The following is an 18,345-nucleotide window of genomic DNA, read 5'->3' on the forward strand; positions in this document are numbered from 1 at the left end:
CAGGATTCAGTTCCTCATGAGTTGTTGGGCTGAGGGCCTCAGCTCCATGCTGACTGTTGGCTAAAGGTCTCCCTCTGTAATAGGTGGGCCTCTCTACAGGGCAGCTCACAACATTGTGGCTAGCTTCCTTCAGAATGAGTGAGTGAGAAAGTGCCAAAGAGAAAAGTCACATTTTTTTCATAACCTAATCTCAAAAAGGACATCCCATCACTCCTACCACGTTCTATTCATTAGAAGTAAGTTAGCACATCCAGCCCACACTCAAGAGGAGGAGATTGCACAAACTCATGAATAACAGGAGGTGGGGATCACTGCAGGTCATCCTAGTGGCTACTAAATCCTCTCTCCCATACCACTCCCTTCCCTCTACTCTTTTCTCCATAACTCCCAGTCTCACCCAGTGACCTGGCCTCCTATTCTTTAATAGGAGGTAAGGTTTTCTTTTATCTTTTTCCAACTAAGTCTCAAATCTTCTTCATCTTCAGCCATTGTCTTCTTTCCTGTTGTTATCACTGACAAATTGCCCTTCTTTCTGCCCTCACCTGTCACAAATAAAAATGTCCCTAGGCCTCCTTGTTCTCCTTAAGCTATCATCTCATTATTCTGCTCCCTTGTACGTAAACCTCTTTGAACAAGTTGCCTTTACATGTTCTCTCAACACCTCAATTCCCATTCACTCATTTGCCTTAATCAAGCTTCTGCCTCATCACTTCATTGAAATTAGTTTTGTCAAGATCACCGATGATTTCTATGTTGCTGTATCCAAAGAGCATTCATCTGTCCTTGATGACATTCAACATGGTTGGCCGTTTCTTTCCTTCTCTCTTGGTTTCCATGACACCACACTTATGTGGCTACATATTTTTTTTCTAATGACTCTGGTCACTCCCTTCTAGACTCTTTTGTTGGCTTCCCTTCTATCCAGGTTCTAAATATTGGTATTTTCCAGGGCTCAGCCTGTGTCTTCCCTCTTTCCACAAGTGACCTCATTCATTTCTGGGGTTTTAAGAACCACTTAGATGTGGATTAACCTAAAGTTAACTTATTCAGTCAATACATCCTCTGAACTATAGAATGGGTTCTTTAACTGTTTACTTGATAACTCCATTTGGATATCTGAAAGGGACCTCCGACTGAATGTCTATAATAGAACTTCCGGGTTTTCTAACTTCCCTCTCCCTAACTTGTTTCTAGAATTCCCCACCTCCATAAATGGAGCTACCAGCCAACTTGTTTGCTCAAGTATAAATCCTTGGTTCCTCCTCTTCCTCAGTCTTCCATTCCAATCTATCCACCAAGTCCTGTAATTTCCCTATTTTCTGAATATATGTCCAATATATTCCACTATTTCCATTCTAATCTAAGCCATCTTCTGTCACCTGGCTCACTAGAGTAGCTCTCCGTTGACATTCGCTCTGCAAAGAAGCCAATTGGATAGTTTAAAATAATTTATTGGCTTATATTTCTCTTAGTGAAAACCCTTTCGTGCCATCCCTCCATCCTTTGAAAATCTAAATTTCTCAAGGTCACGTATGATATGTCTCTTGCTGATCATCCCTGCCTCAGATCACCCCATTCACCCTGCACTTACTATGTGTTAGCTATATTAGCTTTCAGCAGTTCTGAAGCCCACCAAATCTCTATCATTTCCAGGCCTTTGCACATGCTATTCCTTCAGCTTCAAATGCGTTGCCTCATTATTTCCCCATGGCTGGCTCATGCATTTACCAAAATAAGTAATGATAGATTTATTCATTGTTTATTTATTGCTTACCTCATTAGATTGTAAACCCCATAAAGTCAGAGACCAAGCCTGCTCTGTTCACACTTGTATACCCAGCATCAAGCACTTAAAAAGTATTCAAAAAATATTTGAGTAAAGAAACAATCTCACAGTCTTACATTCGTGCTCCAGGTCTCAATTCAAATCTGCCTCTTTAACAACCTTCCCAGCCCATGAAGCCTTCCCAGATTCCTTCCCAGACTGACCCACGGATTCGCCTCTTCTATATATTATTTATATATTTTACGTGCCTCCACTGGAGCAGTTGCTATGGTGTTAAGAGTTCCTTGTACATCCCTCTCCATGATAGCCCATAAACTCATTGAGGTCAGGGACCTTATCTTTTCATCACTAAAACCCCAAGCCTGCTTTATAGTGCCTGGGGTCCACCCAGCAGGTGCTTCACGCATGTTTGCCTAATGGTGCTCTGAGGGTCCTTGACAGCAGCCCTCTTCTGGCCTTTGGATGAGAAGAAGGAAACTCTTTTCCTGGCTCAGGCATGAAACCCAGGCCCCCGACTGCTGCCAGCTGCCTCCCTCTGGAACCTGCAGCAACCTGAAGCCAAGTCTGAGCTTCTCTGGGAAGTGCCCCTTTGAGGCCCTGAGATTTTGCTGAGTGAAACATACTTACAGTAGGAAAGAACATAGTCTTACAAAGAATGTTTCTTGAGTGCCTCTACTAAAAGGTAAGAGAAAATGACCTAGGGCAAAGGTAATTATTGTAAATGGTTGACATGGAGCACACACTTTCCTAAACTTGTAAGTGATAATAACATCACTTTATTAATTGGATTCAAGTAGCATCTTTCTTTCCCTTTAGTTCATTTCAGATGACAGGGACAGACCCCACTCTTTCCTTAGCAAAGTGTGTCCTGGTGACCGCAGCACCATCCTTCTGGCATTGTCTGGAAGAGCTCCCTTTTACCAATGCTGGGGAGTCTGAATTTGAAGCAGGTGTATGAATGCATTTGAAAGAATCTCTTCCAGATGCCAGAAGATTCAGTTCTGGAGAAGGACGTGAAGGAAAATTATGAGAACAAGTGTCCTATTCACATGCTAGGAAAATAAATGTTTTACTAATCCTTAAATAACATTTTGCTCTGAGGTGTATTGGCAAATTTTAGTTTTATTTCGGTATGAAAGTCTCATTTTTAGGAGTGTGATTTATACACATTTAAGCAGTAGAGGTGACTGCTAAAATTAGCTTCTGTCATCCCATGCTAATGTCTGTATAGGAAGAGAATAATGTAATTTTAAAGTCCTGATATTTTTGTTATGTTTAGTAGATAATTTATTATTTATTATCATTGGATACAATGTAGTTTAATCATTAAAAATGCACACACTTTCCTACATTTTGCAGCCTTCTCATGGTAGAGAAAGTATGCCATCAGAAAGATGGCCTATGTGTTCTGTTTCTCTACTCAAGGCTTAATGAATACAATTCCATCATTAAACAAATATTTGTTTAGCACCTTTTCGTGTGCCAGGCACTGTGCTATGTGCTGGGATACAACAGAGCTTACAGTCTGGATTTTTGGCTAGATGGAAAGTGGGGTGTGGTGGATTCTCACCTGTACAAATCAGACTGGATATCTGAGGAGTGACTTAAAAGTTAGCTATGTGTTACCTGTTCTACCCTGTTCATTTGTTTATAGAGTAAACTCACAAGCCTCCATAGGAAATTTGGGAAAATAATACCGTCTAAAAGCCCAAACAGTAGTTTCTATTTATATGGAATATACCACCATATGGATCTTATTGGAGTAGATTTGGCATATTTAATGTATTTTATTCAAGTAAAAGGAAAAATCAGCATGTACTCATCAATGCAGAGAAATAGTGACTGCATTCATTACATAGTCATTAGAGGAAACTGTCCTGGGACTAAAATTTTACTGCAATTAATAATATCTGTAGATAGTAAATTCTCCCTAGACAGTAAATTATCTGGGTGTTTAGAAGCTGACTCCAGGGAAGCCCCCTCATCCCTGAGGGCCTGACTCCCCTCTCCCATCAAGAGACACCTGGTGGCCTGGGCTAGGGAAGGCCCTTCTCTCTCTTCAGGCAGCACCAGCAGGAATCAGTGGGAACCCCAACAGCAGCAGAAAAACCAAGCAGACCAAGATAACAACACAAAGCCTCTGGAAATTAAATTGCCTTTGGAACCATCACCCACAAAATTAGGCCAGGACCTGCATACTGAACCTAAACAGGACAACTGCCTGATAAAATACAATAGGTAAATAGAACTCCGAGACTGTTAACATAATAGACAAAACATCCAGGATACAATAAAAAATCACCTTCATACCAAGAACCAAAACTTCCCAACTTTAATGAGTAAAGACAATCAACTCTTCACATCATTAAGTCATCAAGGAAATGCGAATTAAAACAACAATGAGACACCACTACATCCCTGTTAGAATGGCCAAAATTCAAACAATGACAACACCAAAAGCTGGTGAGGCTGTGGAGCAACAGGAACTCTTACTTATTGCTGCCAACCACTTTGACAGACAGTTTGATGGTTTCTTACACAACTAAACATTCTCCTACCATATGATCTAGCAATCACACTTCTTGGTATTTATCCAAAGATGCTGAAAATTTATATCCACACAAAAACTTGCACATAGATGTTTATAGCAGCTTTATTCATAACTGCCAAAACTTGGAGTCAATCAAGATGTCCTTCACTAGATAAATGAATAAATAAACTATGGTACATCCAAACAATGAAATATTATTCAGTGCTAAAAAAAATGAGCTATCAAGCCATGAAAAGACATGGAGGAAACTTAAATGCATATTACTAAGTAAGAGAAGCCAATCTGAAAAGACTACACACTGTATTGTTCCAACTAGATGACCTTCTGGAAAGGCAAAATTATGGAGACAGTAAAAAGATCAGTGGTTGCCAGATGGTGGGGAGGAGGGAGGGGTGAATGGGTGGAGCACAGAGAATTTTTAGAGCAGTGAAACTACTCTGTGTTATACTATAATGGTGGATACGTGTCATTACACATTTGTCCAAATCCGTAGAATGTCCAACACCAAGAATAAAGCCTAATGTAACTATGGCCATTAGGTGATTATGATGTGTCAGTGTAGGTTACTCAGTTGTAACTTCTGGTGCAGGATGTTGATAATGGAAGAGGGTATACATGTAGGGGAGGCAGGGAGTATATGGGAACTCTCTGCACCTTCCTCTCAATTTTTCTATAAACATAAATTCTCTAAAGAATAAAGTTTAAAAAAAGACAATCAACTGACATCAACACCAAGAACAATCAGATGTAGGCGTTATCCCACATTATCCAAATCATCAGGAATTTTAATGCAGCTGTCATAAAAATGCTGCCACATTTAATTACAAATTGTCTTCAAACAAATGAAAAAGTAGAAAATCTCGGCAAAGAAAGAGAAGCAATTAAAAAAATGGAAATTATAGAGCTGAAAAAATATAATTACAGAAGGAAAAAAATCTTCTGGATAGGCTCAATCGTAGAGTAGGATGACGGAGAACAGAATCAGTGCACTTCAGAACATATCAATAGAATTCGTCCAATCAGAAAAACAAAGAAAAAATAGATGGGAGGGGCAGTGTGTGTTGAGGGGAATCAGTAGAAACTCAGGAACGTAGAACAATAACACAAGATGCAACAATTTACTGTCAGAGTCTCAGGAGGAGAGGAGCAAGAGAATCAGACTCAAAGAGTATTTGAAGAAATAATGGCTGAAAACTCTCCACATTTTTTGAAAAACACACACGTACATGTTCAGGAAGCTGAGCAAATCCTGAACAAAATAAACCCAAAGAAATCCATGTGAAGACACGTCATAATTAAACTTCTGGGAACTAAAAGTAAAGAAGTCTTGAAAGCAGCCAGGGAGAAACAATTCGTTACTTCCTGGGGAAAAACAATTAGAATGATGGTAGATTTCTCATCTGAAACCATGGCGGCCAAACAAAGTGGCAAAACATTTTCAAGAACTGAAAGAAAACAACTGTCAACTGCAAATTCTATATCCAGTGAAGCTATCCTTCAAGAATGAAGGAGAAATAAACTAATTCTTAGACAAAAGAAAACTAAAAGACTTTGTTGCTAGTGTACCTACCCTTAAAGAATGGCTAAAGAGAATTCTTCAACCAGAAAGAAAATGGTAAAAGAAAGACTCTTGGAGCATCAGGAAGGAAGGAGGAAGAATTTAAAGGGCAGAAATATTGGTACATACAATCGAATATGAATTTCCTCTTGAGTTTTAGAAATCATATTTAGGCCAGGCATGATGGCTCATGCCTGTAATCCCAGTACTTTAGGAAGCCAAGTTTGGGCAAATCACCTGAGCTCAGGAGTTTGAAACCAGCCTGGGCAACATGGCAAAACCCCATCTCTACAACAGATACAAAAATTAGCCAGGTGTGGTGATGCATGCCTATAGTCTCAGCTACTAGGGAGGCTGAGGTGGGAGGATAGCTTGAGCCTGGGAGGTTGAGGCTGCAGTGAGCCATGAGCATGCCACTGCACTCCAGCCTGAGCGACAGAGAGAGACCCTGTCTCAAAAAAAAATCATATATGATGATTGAAACAAAAATATAACACCATCTTATATGTAAGACAATGAGATAATAATATTTAATAGTGGGAAAGTAAAGGGAACTAAGTGAATTGAACCTCAACTGAAGTAGAAATATGTACAAATATGTTGATACCAATATACTGTGATAAGTCACAAATGCATATTTTAGTAACCTGAGCAACCAGTATGAAAGCTATACAAAAAGATAACTAAAAAATGCTATCAATCAATCAATCAATCAATCAATCAAAGTGGAATCCTAAAAACAACGTGCAAGTAACTTACAGGAAGGCAAGAAAAGTTGACACGAAATTTAACATATTTAGGTAATCCCATAATTTTGAGTTAAAAATTAGTTATGGAAAAACTCAACACTAAGTTGCTTGAGACAATGTGTAAGGAAACAGTAAATTGGGAACTAAGAAGCTTGGCTTTAGTAATAATTGATTTAATATAGAATAATAAATTCAATCCTGAGTAAAAACTTAGTGATATAATTTTGTCATTACTAATCTAATTGGAATAAAGGCATGTATTACTTTTTTTTTTTTTTTTTTTTTTAAGACAGAATCTCGCCCTTGTTACCCAGGCTGGAGTGCAATGGTATGATCTTAGCTCATTGCAACCTCCGCCTTCCAGGTTTCAGCAATTCTCCTGCCTCAGCCTCCCAAGTAGCTGGGATTACAGGTGCCCACCACCACACCCGGCTAATTTTTGTAATTTTAGTAGAGACAGGGTTTCACCATGTTGGCCAGGCTGGTCTTGAATTCCCGACCTCAGGTGATCTGCCTGCCTCGGCCTCCCAAAGTGCTGGTATTACAGATGTGAGCCACCGTGCCTGGCCCAAGCATGTATTACTTTCTACAGCAAAGGAGGTAACTGAGCTTTAATTATTACATCCTAAGATTAAAGCTACAAGAATGCTTTTTTAAAAAATTAGCTTTAATTTTAGCATAATTTTTAATCTATGGAGAAATTGCAAAGAGACAGAGAGTTCCTGTATATCTTACACCCAGTGTCACCTATTATTATAACATGACATTTTACATCATAATTAATGAATCAACGTTAATATAGTATTACTAAGTAAACTCTATACTTTATTTCAATTCTATTAGCTTTTTCTTAAAGTTCTCATTTTTGCTTCAATAACTCATCCAGGATACATTTATAGGAGTCCTTTGAAAATGAATACTTAACCATCCTGGCTAACACGGTGAAACTCCATCTCTACTAAAATACAAAAAATTAGCCGGGTATGGTGGCAGGCACTTGTAGTCCCAGCTACTTGGGAGGCTGAGGCAGGAGAATGGCGTGAACCTGGGAGGTGGAGATTGCAGTGAGCCAAGATCGCACCACTGCACTCCAGCCTGGGCTACAGAGCGAGACTCCGTCTCAAAAAACAAAAAGAAAAAAAAGAAAATGAATACTTATTGGCTAAACTTCATATCTTGGAAGAAATTTTATGTTCAGAGATGGAGCTATTATGTTACTACAGAGGGAATCTTGTGGGAAGGCTATTAGGGGACTTGTCTTGAAGCTGTTCTTTCGTAGCACGCCCTCTGAATGTTTATTATGAGTATTATGAGTGGCTTTTGTAGCGTGGGTGCTGATGCCAAAGCTTCTCCAGGCTACTTTTTGGCATGGTCAGCATATTAACCCAAAATCATTAGTGCATGAACACGATCTTCCTCAGCCATAGTCAGTTCACACTACTACCCCAGGCTCTGTGCAGTGGGAAGGACCTCTACAGAAGGAGAAGTTGTTGCATGCCTTGTTTTTCCATGCAATGTGCACATCCTCTTATCATCGGTGTTTGCCTTCAAATGTGTCCAGAATCCAACTACTTTTCTCTCCCTTCACTATTTCCATGTGAGGTCCCCTATGAGCCGTTATCATTTTTTTTGTCTAAGCATAAACAGTTTCCTGACTAGTGTCCCTGATTCTGCCCTGGCAACTCCATAGTCTGTTCTCAACACAGTGACATGAGAGACTCTTAAAATTTAAGTTGGCTCCTGTCACTTCTCGCTCGAAACCATCTAACAGCCCTCCCATCTCACACTTTGTTCTTGTTCTCATACTTATTTTTTTAAACCAAAGTTTTTATTGCAAAGTAACATACGTACAGAAAGCATACAGAGCCTCTGTGTAGCACTCACGAAATGATTAAAATTGACTATACCTGTATAACCACCACCCAGGTAAGGAAATAGACCAACTGTTGGGAAACCCCACGTGCTGTCATTCAATTAATACTCCCACTTGTCTCTCCAAAGGGAAGCACTGCGCTGTCTTCTAGATTAGGTAAGCCTGTTTTTGAATTTTATGGAAATAGAATTACAGTATGTGTTGTTTCTTATCTGGCTTCTTTTCCTCACTGTTATGTTTGTGAGATTTTTCCATGTTGTGCCATCTCACGCTTTTTTAAAAGCCCAAATCTTCTCCAAGGTGTCTGGTGTCCAGAACTCTATAGCACCTTGGCCCCAGTTCTCACCCTCCCTTGGCTTTCTGATCCAATTTCCTACTGTTATTCCCTCTCATGTCCTCTGTTCTAGCCTCACTGCCTTCTTGTTGTTCTCAAACTCACCAGGCATGCCCCTGCCACAGGGCCTTTGCACTTACCATTTCTACTGCCTAGAGAGCTTTGTCTGAAGGTATCCCCATGGCTGGCTCCACAGACTCTGTCAGGTCTCTGCTCAAGTGCTGCCTTTTCTGTCAGGAGGTGATGCCTTACCTGACCATCCACACACTCCCTAGCCCCTCCCCCTGTTTGAATTTTCTCCACAGCACTTATCACCTTACTATATATGTGTTAGTTTCCCATTGTTGCCAAAACAAAATATCGCACATTTAGTGGCTTAAAACAACACAAGTTCATTGTCTCAGGGTCCCGCAGATTGGAAGACCAGTAGGCTAGGCTCCGTTCTTCGTTCTGGGTCTCACCAGGCTGACATCAAGATGTCACCTGCCCTGGCTCTTATCTGGAGGCTCTGAGTAAGAATCTGCTTCTAGGCTTATTCAGGTTGTTGAGAGAATTCAGAATTAAGACTGGGGTTGCTGTTTTCTTGCTGGCTTCCAGAGGTCGCCTGAATTCCCTGGCCTGTGACCTCTTACCCTTCAAAACCAGGGGCAAAAATCATGAGTGCCAACATCCTACCACAGTATACATTCCTAGTTATTTTGTTTACTATCCATTTCCACATCTAGAATCTATGTGGACAGGGATTTCTGTTTGGTATCCCAAAACCTAGACCACTGCCTGGCACATAGGCATGGAAAGATGTGTTGAATGAATGAATGAAGACTGGGTAATTAGCCTTTCTCTTCTTTTTAAAAAGCTGTCAGTGACTTTCATTTTAACCTGATTTTACCACCAGTGTGCTTTTCCCTGGCTCCACGTGCCACTGGTTACAGCTTTGCTAGTTAAGGGGATTACTAACAGGATAATGTCATATTTTTATGTTACCTCCTAGTGACACAGAGACACATCCAGGACAGGAGGTACAGAGTGGGGTCACAAGATGGACTGAAGCTCAGAGGCCAGCACAGGCCAGGGAGCCTCATGCACCCCAGTTGAACTAAGTGTCCAATCATTTCTTGGAATAAAACTCTTCAGGGATAGTAAAACTAGTCATGGAAACGTGTTAAGCATTGTTTTGCTCAGAAAAAAAAATTGAAGACTTAGTCTGCACATGTTAATTACTCAATGAAAATTTCATAAACGATTTAATCATCTGGATGTCTCGAAATACTCTGTTGCTTAATATTATGTAGACCGCCTACATCCTAGGATCATAGAGATCTGAGCTTGTGTGAAAAGTTTGAAACACGTACAAGTAACAGATTTGCTATTTGGGTTACGGTGTGGAAAAAAATCTCTGGAAACAGATTTATGTATTAGTTTTTCACTTTGCCACCAGATGTCCTTCATGAGTAGGAAAATATGATGACTTGAATGATATTTTGAAGTGTGAATGCCCAGCATTTTTGAGTAGACAGTGAAAGCGGAGTGTGACTGAATGTAAATGTTACCACAGACTTTTGGATGAGACACGACTTTTGAAGGCTGTCTTACAGGTGTAGCTTTCAGAAGCAATACTTATTTCACTTGCAAATTTTCATTTCTCATACTCTACAACCATTTATCTATTTTCTTTTCACTCAACTCTAAATCGATATTTTAAAAATTTGATCAAATTATTATACTTCGAAATTAACATTAAGAAGTACTCAGGTCCTTATGCTAATAGTAAAGATAAAAAGTTGGTCTTTGGAGTGGAACTTCTCAAGAATTCAAGGAGGCTAGACCTCAGTCTTTTAAACATGACAGCTACACAGTTTACAAGATTTTTTTTTTTTTTTTGAGACAGGGTCTCGCTCTGTCACCCAGGCTGGAGTGCAGTGGTGTGATCTGGTGATCTCGGCTCACTGTAACCTCCACCTCCCTGGCTCAAGCAATCCTCCCACCTCAGCCTCCTGAGAAGTTGGAACTACAGGCGTGCACCACCACACCCAGCTAATTTTTGTATTTTTTAAAATAGAAACAAGGTCTTACTATGTTGCCTAGCCTGATCTCCAACTCCTGGGCTCAAGTGATCTGCCCGCCTCAGCCTCTCAAAGTGTTGCTATTACATACCTGGCCAAGATATTTTTATTAAGTTAATTCTAAAAGCAGCAACTTACATCTTCAGGAAATGCAGTTGAAAGGGACCAATGTAAAATTTAATATAAAATCCAAGACTGAAGTTGCAGTTTATTGCTAATAATGTAATATAGAATATGTGTTTAATATGTCATATTAATAAACAGCATGTTTACAAAATAGAAACTATTTGGTCAAGTGTGTTATAAATGTATAACAGAAACCCTCATAATATATAAGGAACAAGGACAACTACAGGTTTAAAGGATTTGTTGTGCGAATTACATGGTGCCTTAATAAACACTTGGAGACAGAATTCTCGTCCTAGTCCCACTATCACTGGAAGTATGGGATGAACCTGTGCTAAAAACCAAAAGGTGAGGGTTCCTCATTTCTTCATTAAGTGGGGCAGGGGGGTGGGACAGGCAACCTGTTGCCAGAAAACTGAAGGCCATCTGCATGAAATGTCAGCCAAGCAACCAGATGTTTGATGTGGATTGGCTCCCACATCCGGCTTCTTGATCGAATTCCTCCTCTTTCCACTCAGATGTTTTAGAAACACTCACAGAGAACTTCATGAAGCTTGTCCCGGGCCCACAGAGGAAGGGGCGGTAATATTTTGGTGTCCTGCAGGGGGCGAAGTTACCTCTAATTTTATCAAGTCGGTTTATACATTCCAGCGGACTTCAAAGCCAGATCTGCTCCTGTCCCTCCAACTCCACCCACCCCATGCCTCCTCCTCTTGAATCACATGTGGACGTTGTCTAGCTCCCTGTCCTGAGGCTTCCAGGGGAGCACTGGGGCTGTCTAATGGGGAAGGGTCCCAGAAGCAGGGAGTAGACAAGGTGGGGGTTAGGGGATTTTTATCCACCTAGAGATCCAACTGGCTTGGAGAAACAGTAGTCCCAATTCCGAGGTTATTAAAATCCTAGAACTGTATCTCTTTTCCTGTCCCCTTTGTCCCAATGGATACAAGGGCTTGCCTGCATGTGTCCCGCAAACATGATGTGCACATATTGGGAGCCATAGTGGACAGAAGAGGAGCACATCCTCAGTTGGATGTCACTGTCCTTATGATCATTGTAATGTCTCACTGCACATCTTTTTTAGGAGCTTCTTCTGGCTCTTAAGGGAGATGTGCGTTCTCATATTCATCACCTGGAGGTACTCTCGATACCTCCTCATTCTAGCCCCATTCGACAGAAACTGAGAATCCATCTTGGTGGGGTGAGGAGCCTGCAACAGACCTGAATCAGAGTTGCTGCTCAGATGTTTAGTTGATAGTCACTTTAGACTCATGTCACATGAACTCATCTACTTCTAAGTGTCTAAGGAAAGGGAGAGATGGCGTGCGTGTGTGTGTGTGCGTTCTGCACTAGGTCCACTCCATAGATGCATACACAAGTTGAGTATCCCTTATCCAAAGTGCTTGGGACCGGAAGTATTTCAAATTTCAGGTTTTTAGATTTTGGAATATTTGCATATACATAATGAGATATCTTAGGGATGGGATCCAAGTCTAAACATGAAATTCATTTATGTTTCATATATATCTCATGTACATAGCCTGAAGGTAATTTAATACAATATTTCAGACAATTTTGTGGATGAAAATTTTGACTGTGTTTTGACCATGTCCCATCCTATGAGGTCAGGTGTGGAATTTTCCATCTGAGGCATCATGTCAGCTCTCAGAAATCTTTAGATTTTAGAGCATTTTGGATGTCAGATTTTTGGGTTAGGGATGCTCAATCTCTACAATAGGTGGGTCACGCCTTGATTTTGTGTTTGAAATGACATAGCCCCACCAAGGTGCCCTCGTCCATGCTTGAAATGCTGAGTTTCCTGTGTCTTCCCCACTGCCCTCATAGGTAGAAAGTCTTTTACTCTGCCTGCATCTCACCAGAAGTCTTATGAAGAAGGTGCAACTAGGTTTAAAAAAGGAGGCTCTTGGCAGGAAGCCTAGGTGTATTTGCTGGAATTTCAGATCTTCTGAGCAGAGCTCTTGGCTGCTGTGGGCACTGCAATGAATTTATGTCCCTAACATGTTCCATACAGAAAAAAGAAGTGACGGGGCTCTTGAATTCTAAGGGTCCTGGTATCTCAGACGAAGTATCGTGTTATCTTTTTGGATGGAAGAAATCCCTGTAGAGATGGTTAAAGACTGGCATTCAGGGGTGCTTAGTTTTGTGCCCTGAAATTAATAGCTATCAGATATTTGTAGAAATAAAGACCCTTCTAAATGACCACTTGTGTCTGGGCCAAGACAGAACTAGAAAGAAGGACTCAGTGGGTGGTTGGAGTCAGTGGTGGTCTCTATTTACCCATGAGAAATAGATTCTTGGAAATAGGATAGGAATGCTTATAAGATTTGGACCAACAGAAAGCCTATGATATCATTAATTCATGAATCCCACAGTCTATAATCTATTTGACTTCACTCTCAAATGCCTAGGACCATTTGGACTAAGGCTGGCAAGTCAGAAAATTGCAGTTTTTATTTTCAACTCCACACAATTTTCACCAAGTAAAAAACCTTCATGTTTTACGTGAATTTGCTTCTACGATCCATAGATGACTGGATGTTCTTGGGCAGGGTAAAGGCAAATGAATTTGCGTCCTCATTGGCAAATGGTGTTGGTGGTGGTGTTATCTTGTCTAAAATCCACAGCAACCTGTGTTTCAGGACCCTGTCTATTGTCCTGACCATTTAGAATGAATGCCGAGCCCCCTGCTCTTCCTGGAATTATCTTTATCACCTCTCCTCAAGTTTTATCTTGCACCATATAAGTCACATTGTATTTCAATATTAAAATGCAACATTAATAGATAAGCTGGAGAATCAAGACATTTCCAAGAAGACAGGGGACGCCTTTTCTAATATATTGTCTGATTACACCTTCTTTCTTTTAGGTGCTAGCTTAAGAAGCCAAACCAAAGCACAAATGAACAGATAAGTCAACACATCCGACCCCAAACCCTCAGGACGCTGGCTTGGGTTACATGTGGCCCTCTCTGTGGTCAGTTTGTGAGTAGCCTCCCCAGAGGGTGTGTCCCAACCTCCAGCAGCTGCCGTGGAAAGCCACGTGTCCGCTAAACGCCTACATTACATCAATTAGAGAAACTAAGGAAGGGATGGAAAAGCTATCATTTTTCTTTTCTTCCTCAGTTCTGGCAGTATAGTGATTTAATCGCCGTTATCATTTTTATTTAGTTAAAGCATCAACTTAGGCCTTTTAAATGATGGTAAAAGAGAAAGCTTCAGATCGGGGTATTGGTCAGATCATTCTTACTAGCGATGACCTCTTCGCCTTTGGCACCTCGCGGCTCTTCGCATGCCTCCAAGAATTCCCGGGTGTTGAAACCTACGCGCTGCGGAGGCTACGCCTCTCGGGAGACGGAGGGTGAAAGAAGGGGCGGGGCCATTTAAATAGCCCGCGAGCTTCGCGTTCCCATTGGCTGCCAGCCTGTCGGTTACCGCGGGGCGGGGAGTCCCCGGGGCTGGAGTGCGGTACCTGAGCCCGGCGCGCAGCAGAAAGCCCACGTTGGCCGCTGCGGGGAGCGCGGTGTGGAGAGGCGGGAGACTGCGAATTCCGGCGCCGCTACCGCGGTCGCTGCTCGGTGCACTAGCCCCCTTCTTTCCCATCCTTTCTTCGAGCGGGTTTGCGGGGCAGCCGGGCGACCGCCGAACGGAAAGCAAGATCCTCGCCGCCTCCGCTTGAGGAGGCGTGCGGCGCGCGGAGATTTTGAGGGGGAGCGACGGTGCCGGAGAGCTCAGGGGCGCGGAGTTCGTGAGCGAGAAGGAAGTTAAACCTCGCGGAATAGACTGGCATTTCGGGACGCCTTGTCGCCGCAGCCTGGGCCCTGCGCCGGGGTAAACTTCATGGTGGCCCTGCGATCCGGGGAGGGGCGTGCGCCACGGTGATGCCGGGCATCTCCCGCAGCTCGTGAGCGGCCCCGCTCCCCGCTGCCCCGGGTCCCACTCAGTCGGCAGGGAGAGCGCGGGGCAGCGCACGTGTGCGGCCAGCGAGGCCCAGAGTGACCGCGCCGCGACTCGCAGGAGCCAGGGCGCAGGCTGCAGTGCAGCCCGGACTCGGACGCACCTGGCCTGGACCGCGCGCCTCTAGAGACTTGTCGCGAGGCTGTGAGGCTCCCCTTCCTCCCCTCCAAGCGGTTCTCCTGGTGATCGCCCCTTCGCCACCCCTCTAGCCTGGGCAACTGGGGGCGCCCCGGACGACCATGAGAGATAAGGACTGAGGGCCAGGAAAGGGAAGCGAGCCCGCCGAGAGGTGGCGGGGACTGCTCACGCCAAGGGCCACAGCGGCCGCGCTCCGGCCTCGCTCCGCCGCTCCACGCCTCGCGGGATCCGCGGGGGCAGCCCGGCCGGGCGGGGATGCCGGGGCTGGGGCGGAGGGCGCAGTGGCTGTGCTGGTGGTGGGGGCTGCTGTGCAGCTGCTGCGGGCCCCCGCCGCTGCGGCCGCCCTTGCCCGCTGCCGCGGCCGCCGCCGCCGGGGGGCAGCTGCTGGGGGACGGCGGGAGCCCCGGCCAAACGGAGCAGCCGCCGCCGTCGCCGCAGTCCTCCTCTGGCTTCCTCTACCGGCGGCTCAAGACGCAGGAGAAGCGGGAGATGCAGAAAGAGATCTTGTCGGTGCTGGGGCTCCCGCACCGGCCCCGGCCCCTGCACGGCCTCCAACAACCGCAGCCCCCGGCGCTCCGGCAGCAGGAGGAGCAGCAGCAGCAGCAGCTGCCTCGCGGAGAGCCCCCTCCCGGGAGACTGAAGTCCGCGCCCCTCTTCATGCTGGATCTGTACAACGCCCTATCCGCCGACAACGACGAGGACGGGGCGTCGGAGGGGGAGAGGCAGCAGTCCTGGCCCCACGAAGCAGCCAGCTCGTCCCAGCGTCGGCAGCCGCCCCCGGGCGCCGCGCACCCGCTCAACCGCAAGAGCCTTCTGGCCCCCGGACCTGGCAGCGGCGGCGCGTCCCCACTGGCCAGCGCTCAGGACAGCGCCTTCCTCAACGACGCGGACATGGTCATGAGCTTTGTGAACCTGGGTAAGGATTTGGGGTAACGTAATGACGAGAACATTTCCCCCTTTTCAGTGTCTCGGGCCCAGGGGATGGAGTGAGGGGGTGGAGGAGCTCCCGGCGCGCGGGTCCTGCCTGGTGCGCCAGAGGACGCGGGGACAGGCAGGCTGTGCTCCCGCCACCTGCGCGGCGGTGGGCGGCACATGCGCTTCCCCGCGCCGCGGGCAGGGCTGCGCGCCGAGACCCCGAGAGACGGCTGGCCGGCCGGGCCGCGGGGCTCCGGGAGCGCTGTCCCCAGCGGGCGTGTATTTGAGGACACCCTGAGCACGTTCCGCGCTTTTTTTCACTCCTGCCCAGCTCTGGCCAGGTTAACTCAACTGCAGCAGAAAAGTCCAGCCCGAGTGTGGCCATCCTGGGAAGAGGGCTCTTCAGTACGATTTTTCCCTCTAAACTGCCTTCTTTTGCCCCTTAACTTGGAGTGCAGTTTTCCCACCGAGACTTTTAGGGAATCCGACAGCGGCTGGGAACTTTGAAAACTTGGCACAAGTATGTTTAGAGGTATCCACGGCACTGGGGGAGGTTGCAGAGGGAAGTCCCGAAAGCACCGCGGAAGGCGCTCGGATCCCGGCCGGGCGGGGCTCGCTCCTGTTTGGGGCGGGATGAAAGCTCAACTGGGGTAATCCATCCTGTGCCCCCGCTCACATGTGCCCTTGGCCATTGTCCCCAAAGGCTGAACCTTTAATCAATGCAGCCCAAGCTGCACGGGCAGAGAAAGAGTGCGGGGTAGGGGCCGGGGTTGGGCGCAGAGCTCCTCTGAACCGGTTGCCAGGCAACAGAATGGAAATTCAAGGGCGGCTAAATCGAGCTCCGCCACAAATGTTCTGTGGCAAACCCGGACCGAGTCACATCGCTCTTTCTCCCCCCTCCCACCTCCCTGAGTTTTCTCATCTGTAAACGAGAAGGGTGCAAAGACGACTTTTCTTCGGAGTCAGTGCCTCCGGTTTGCACTGCTTTTCATTCATGAGCTGACTTAGTTTAGCGCAGACATAGGATGGAGGGACGCGCTGTCAGCGGACAGATCATGGGTGCAGTGGCTACGCCCGGGATGGGTGCAGCTGCGCGGCGGGGTGGGTCTTCGCGGGCCTCCTTCCCATGTGAGACGGTGGTTGTGCCCAGGCCCTAGAGTGGGTGAGCAGACACTCGCCAAAGGAGCACACGGGTTTCCCAGCCACGTCAAAGACGCTCGTCTTTTAACGGCATTACTTACTGGAATGATTCCCGCCTAGACTATCTGGGTGATTTCTTTACCAGCCTATCTATGATTCCCAACTCCGCTGAGCTTTGAGGGAGAGAACGTGGGGGGTAAGAGCCAAGGGAGGGTGTGGAGGCAGGGCGATTGGCATCCAAGTGGTGCAGAAATCCTCCTGGGAAATTCGTGAAACAGAATCTCACAGGAGTCCAGGCTCAGGGCCTGCCAATCTGGCTGCTTGCACTGCCCGGGGTTCTGATTGGACAAGAATTTTCACAATTTATTGGAACCAAATCCAAGGTTGAGCCACCTCCAGGAAGCATTCTAAGGAAATTATCATGCCAGTCAATAAAATTTGTAGTGGGTGGGGGCCAGGGTGGCAGAGGACCAGCGCTGTTCCTTATTCGAACTTTTCTGCTGCTTCTGACTTAGTAAATTCCTCCCCTTGCTCTCTTCCTCTCCTCTCCTTCCACCCTCACCCCCCGCCCCCACCCCGCCTCCACCCCGCCTCCAGGTTTCCTGGCAGCTCTGGGGAAATGTTTTATTGCCTTTTGGGGGTAGTCCTAACCTGGACAAAGGGGAGGAAGACTGGCACTCCTGGCTACTTCACAGAGAATCGTGTTACAGTCCCTGGGAAAACAATTCCTGGGCTTGGACCGAGGTTCTCAGCATTAGCTGCCCTGTAGCATCACCCGGGGGACTTAGAGATCTAGGGGGCTTAGAGATCTAGGGTTATTAGGGCCGCTTCGAGGGCCCAGATCAGTTAGGTCAGAATCTTTTGAGGGTGGGACACAGGCATCATTTTTTTTAAGTACCTTAGGTTTTTCTAATATGCTACCATGCTCAGGAAACACTGGCACAGGAGATCCCAATGTCTGAAGGAAATGGATACATTGTCCCAGTGAGAGATGAAGAGCAAAGCTTTCAAACATTGCTACACATTAGAATCAGCTGGGTGTTACGTGGGAGGTGGTGGGGAACGCCTTAAAAAAATCCAGAAGCCCAGGTGGCACTCCGTATCAAATCAGAATGTGTGGAGGTGGAAACCAGGTAGTAGT

General features: G+C 45.4%; 1 protein-coding gene across 1 annotated transcript in view; it reads left to right on the plus strand.

Moving 5' to 3' along the window:
* The first annotated feature begins 14,527 nt into the window (after window positions 1-14,527).
* The window catches only part of BMP6 (bone morphogenetic protein 6), a 154,516-nt gene continuing 150,698 nt past the window's right edge, over window positions 14,528-18,345 (plus strand). The window contains exon 1 of the mRNA XM_054490858.2: window positions 14,528-16,065. Within this exon, the coding sequence (XP_054346833.1) occupies window positions 15,405-16,065 (661 nt within the window). The 5' untranslated portion in view covers window positions 14,528-15,404. The remainder of the gene's footprint in view (window positions 16,066-18,345) is intronic.

The sequence above is a fragment of the Pongo pygmaeus genome, chromosome 5, assembly GCF_028885625.2.
Source record: "Pongo pygmaeus isolate AG05252 chromosome 5, NHGRI_mPonPyg2-v2.0_pri, whole genome shotgun sequence".
Classification (NCBI taxonomy): Eukaryota; Metazoa; Chordata; class Mammalia; order Primates; family Hominidae; genus Pongo; species Pongo pygmaeus.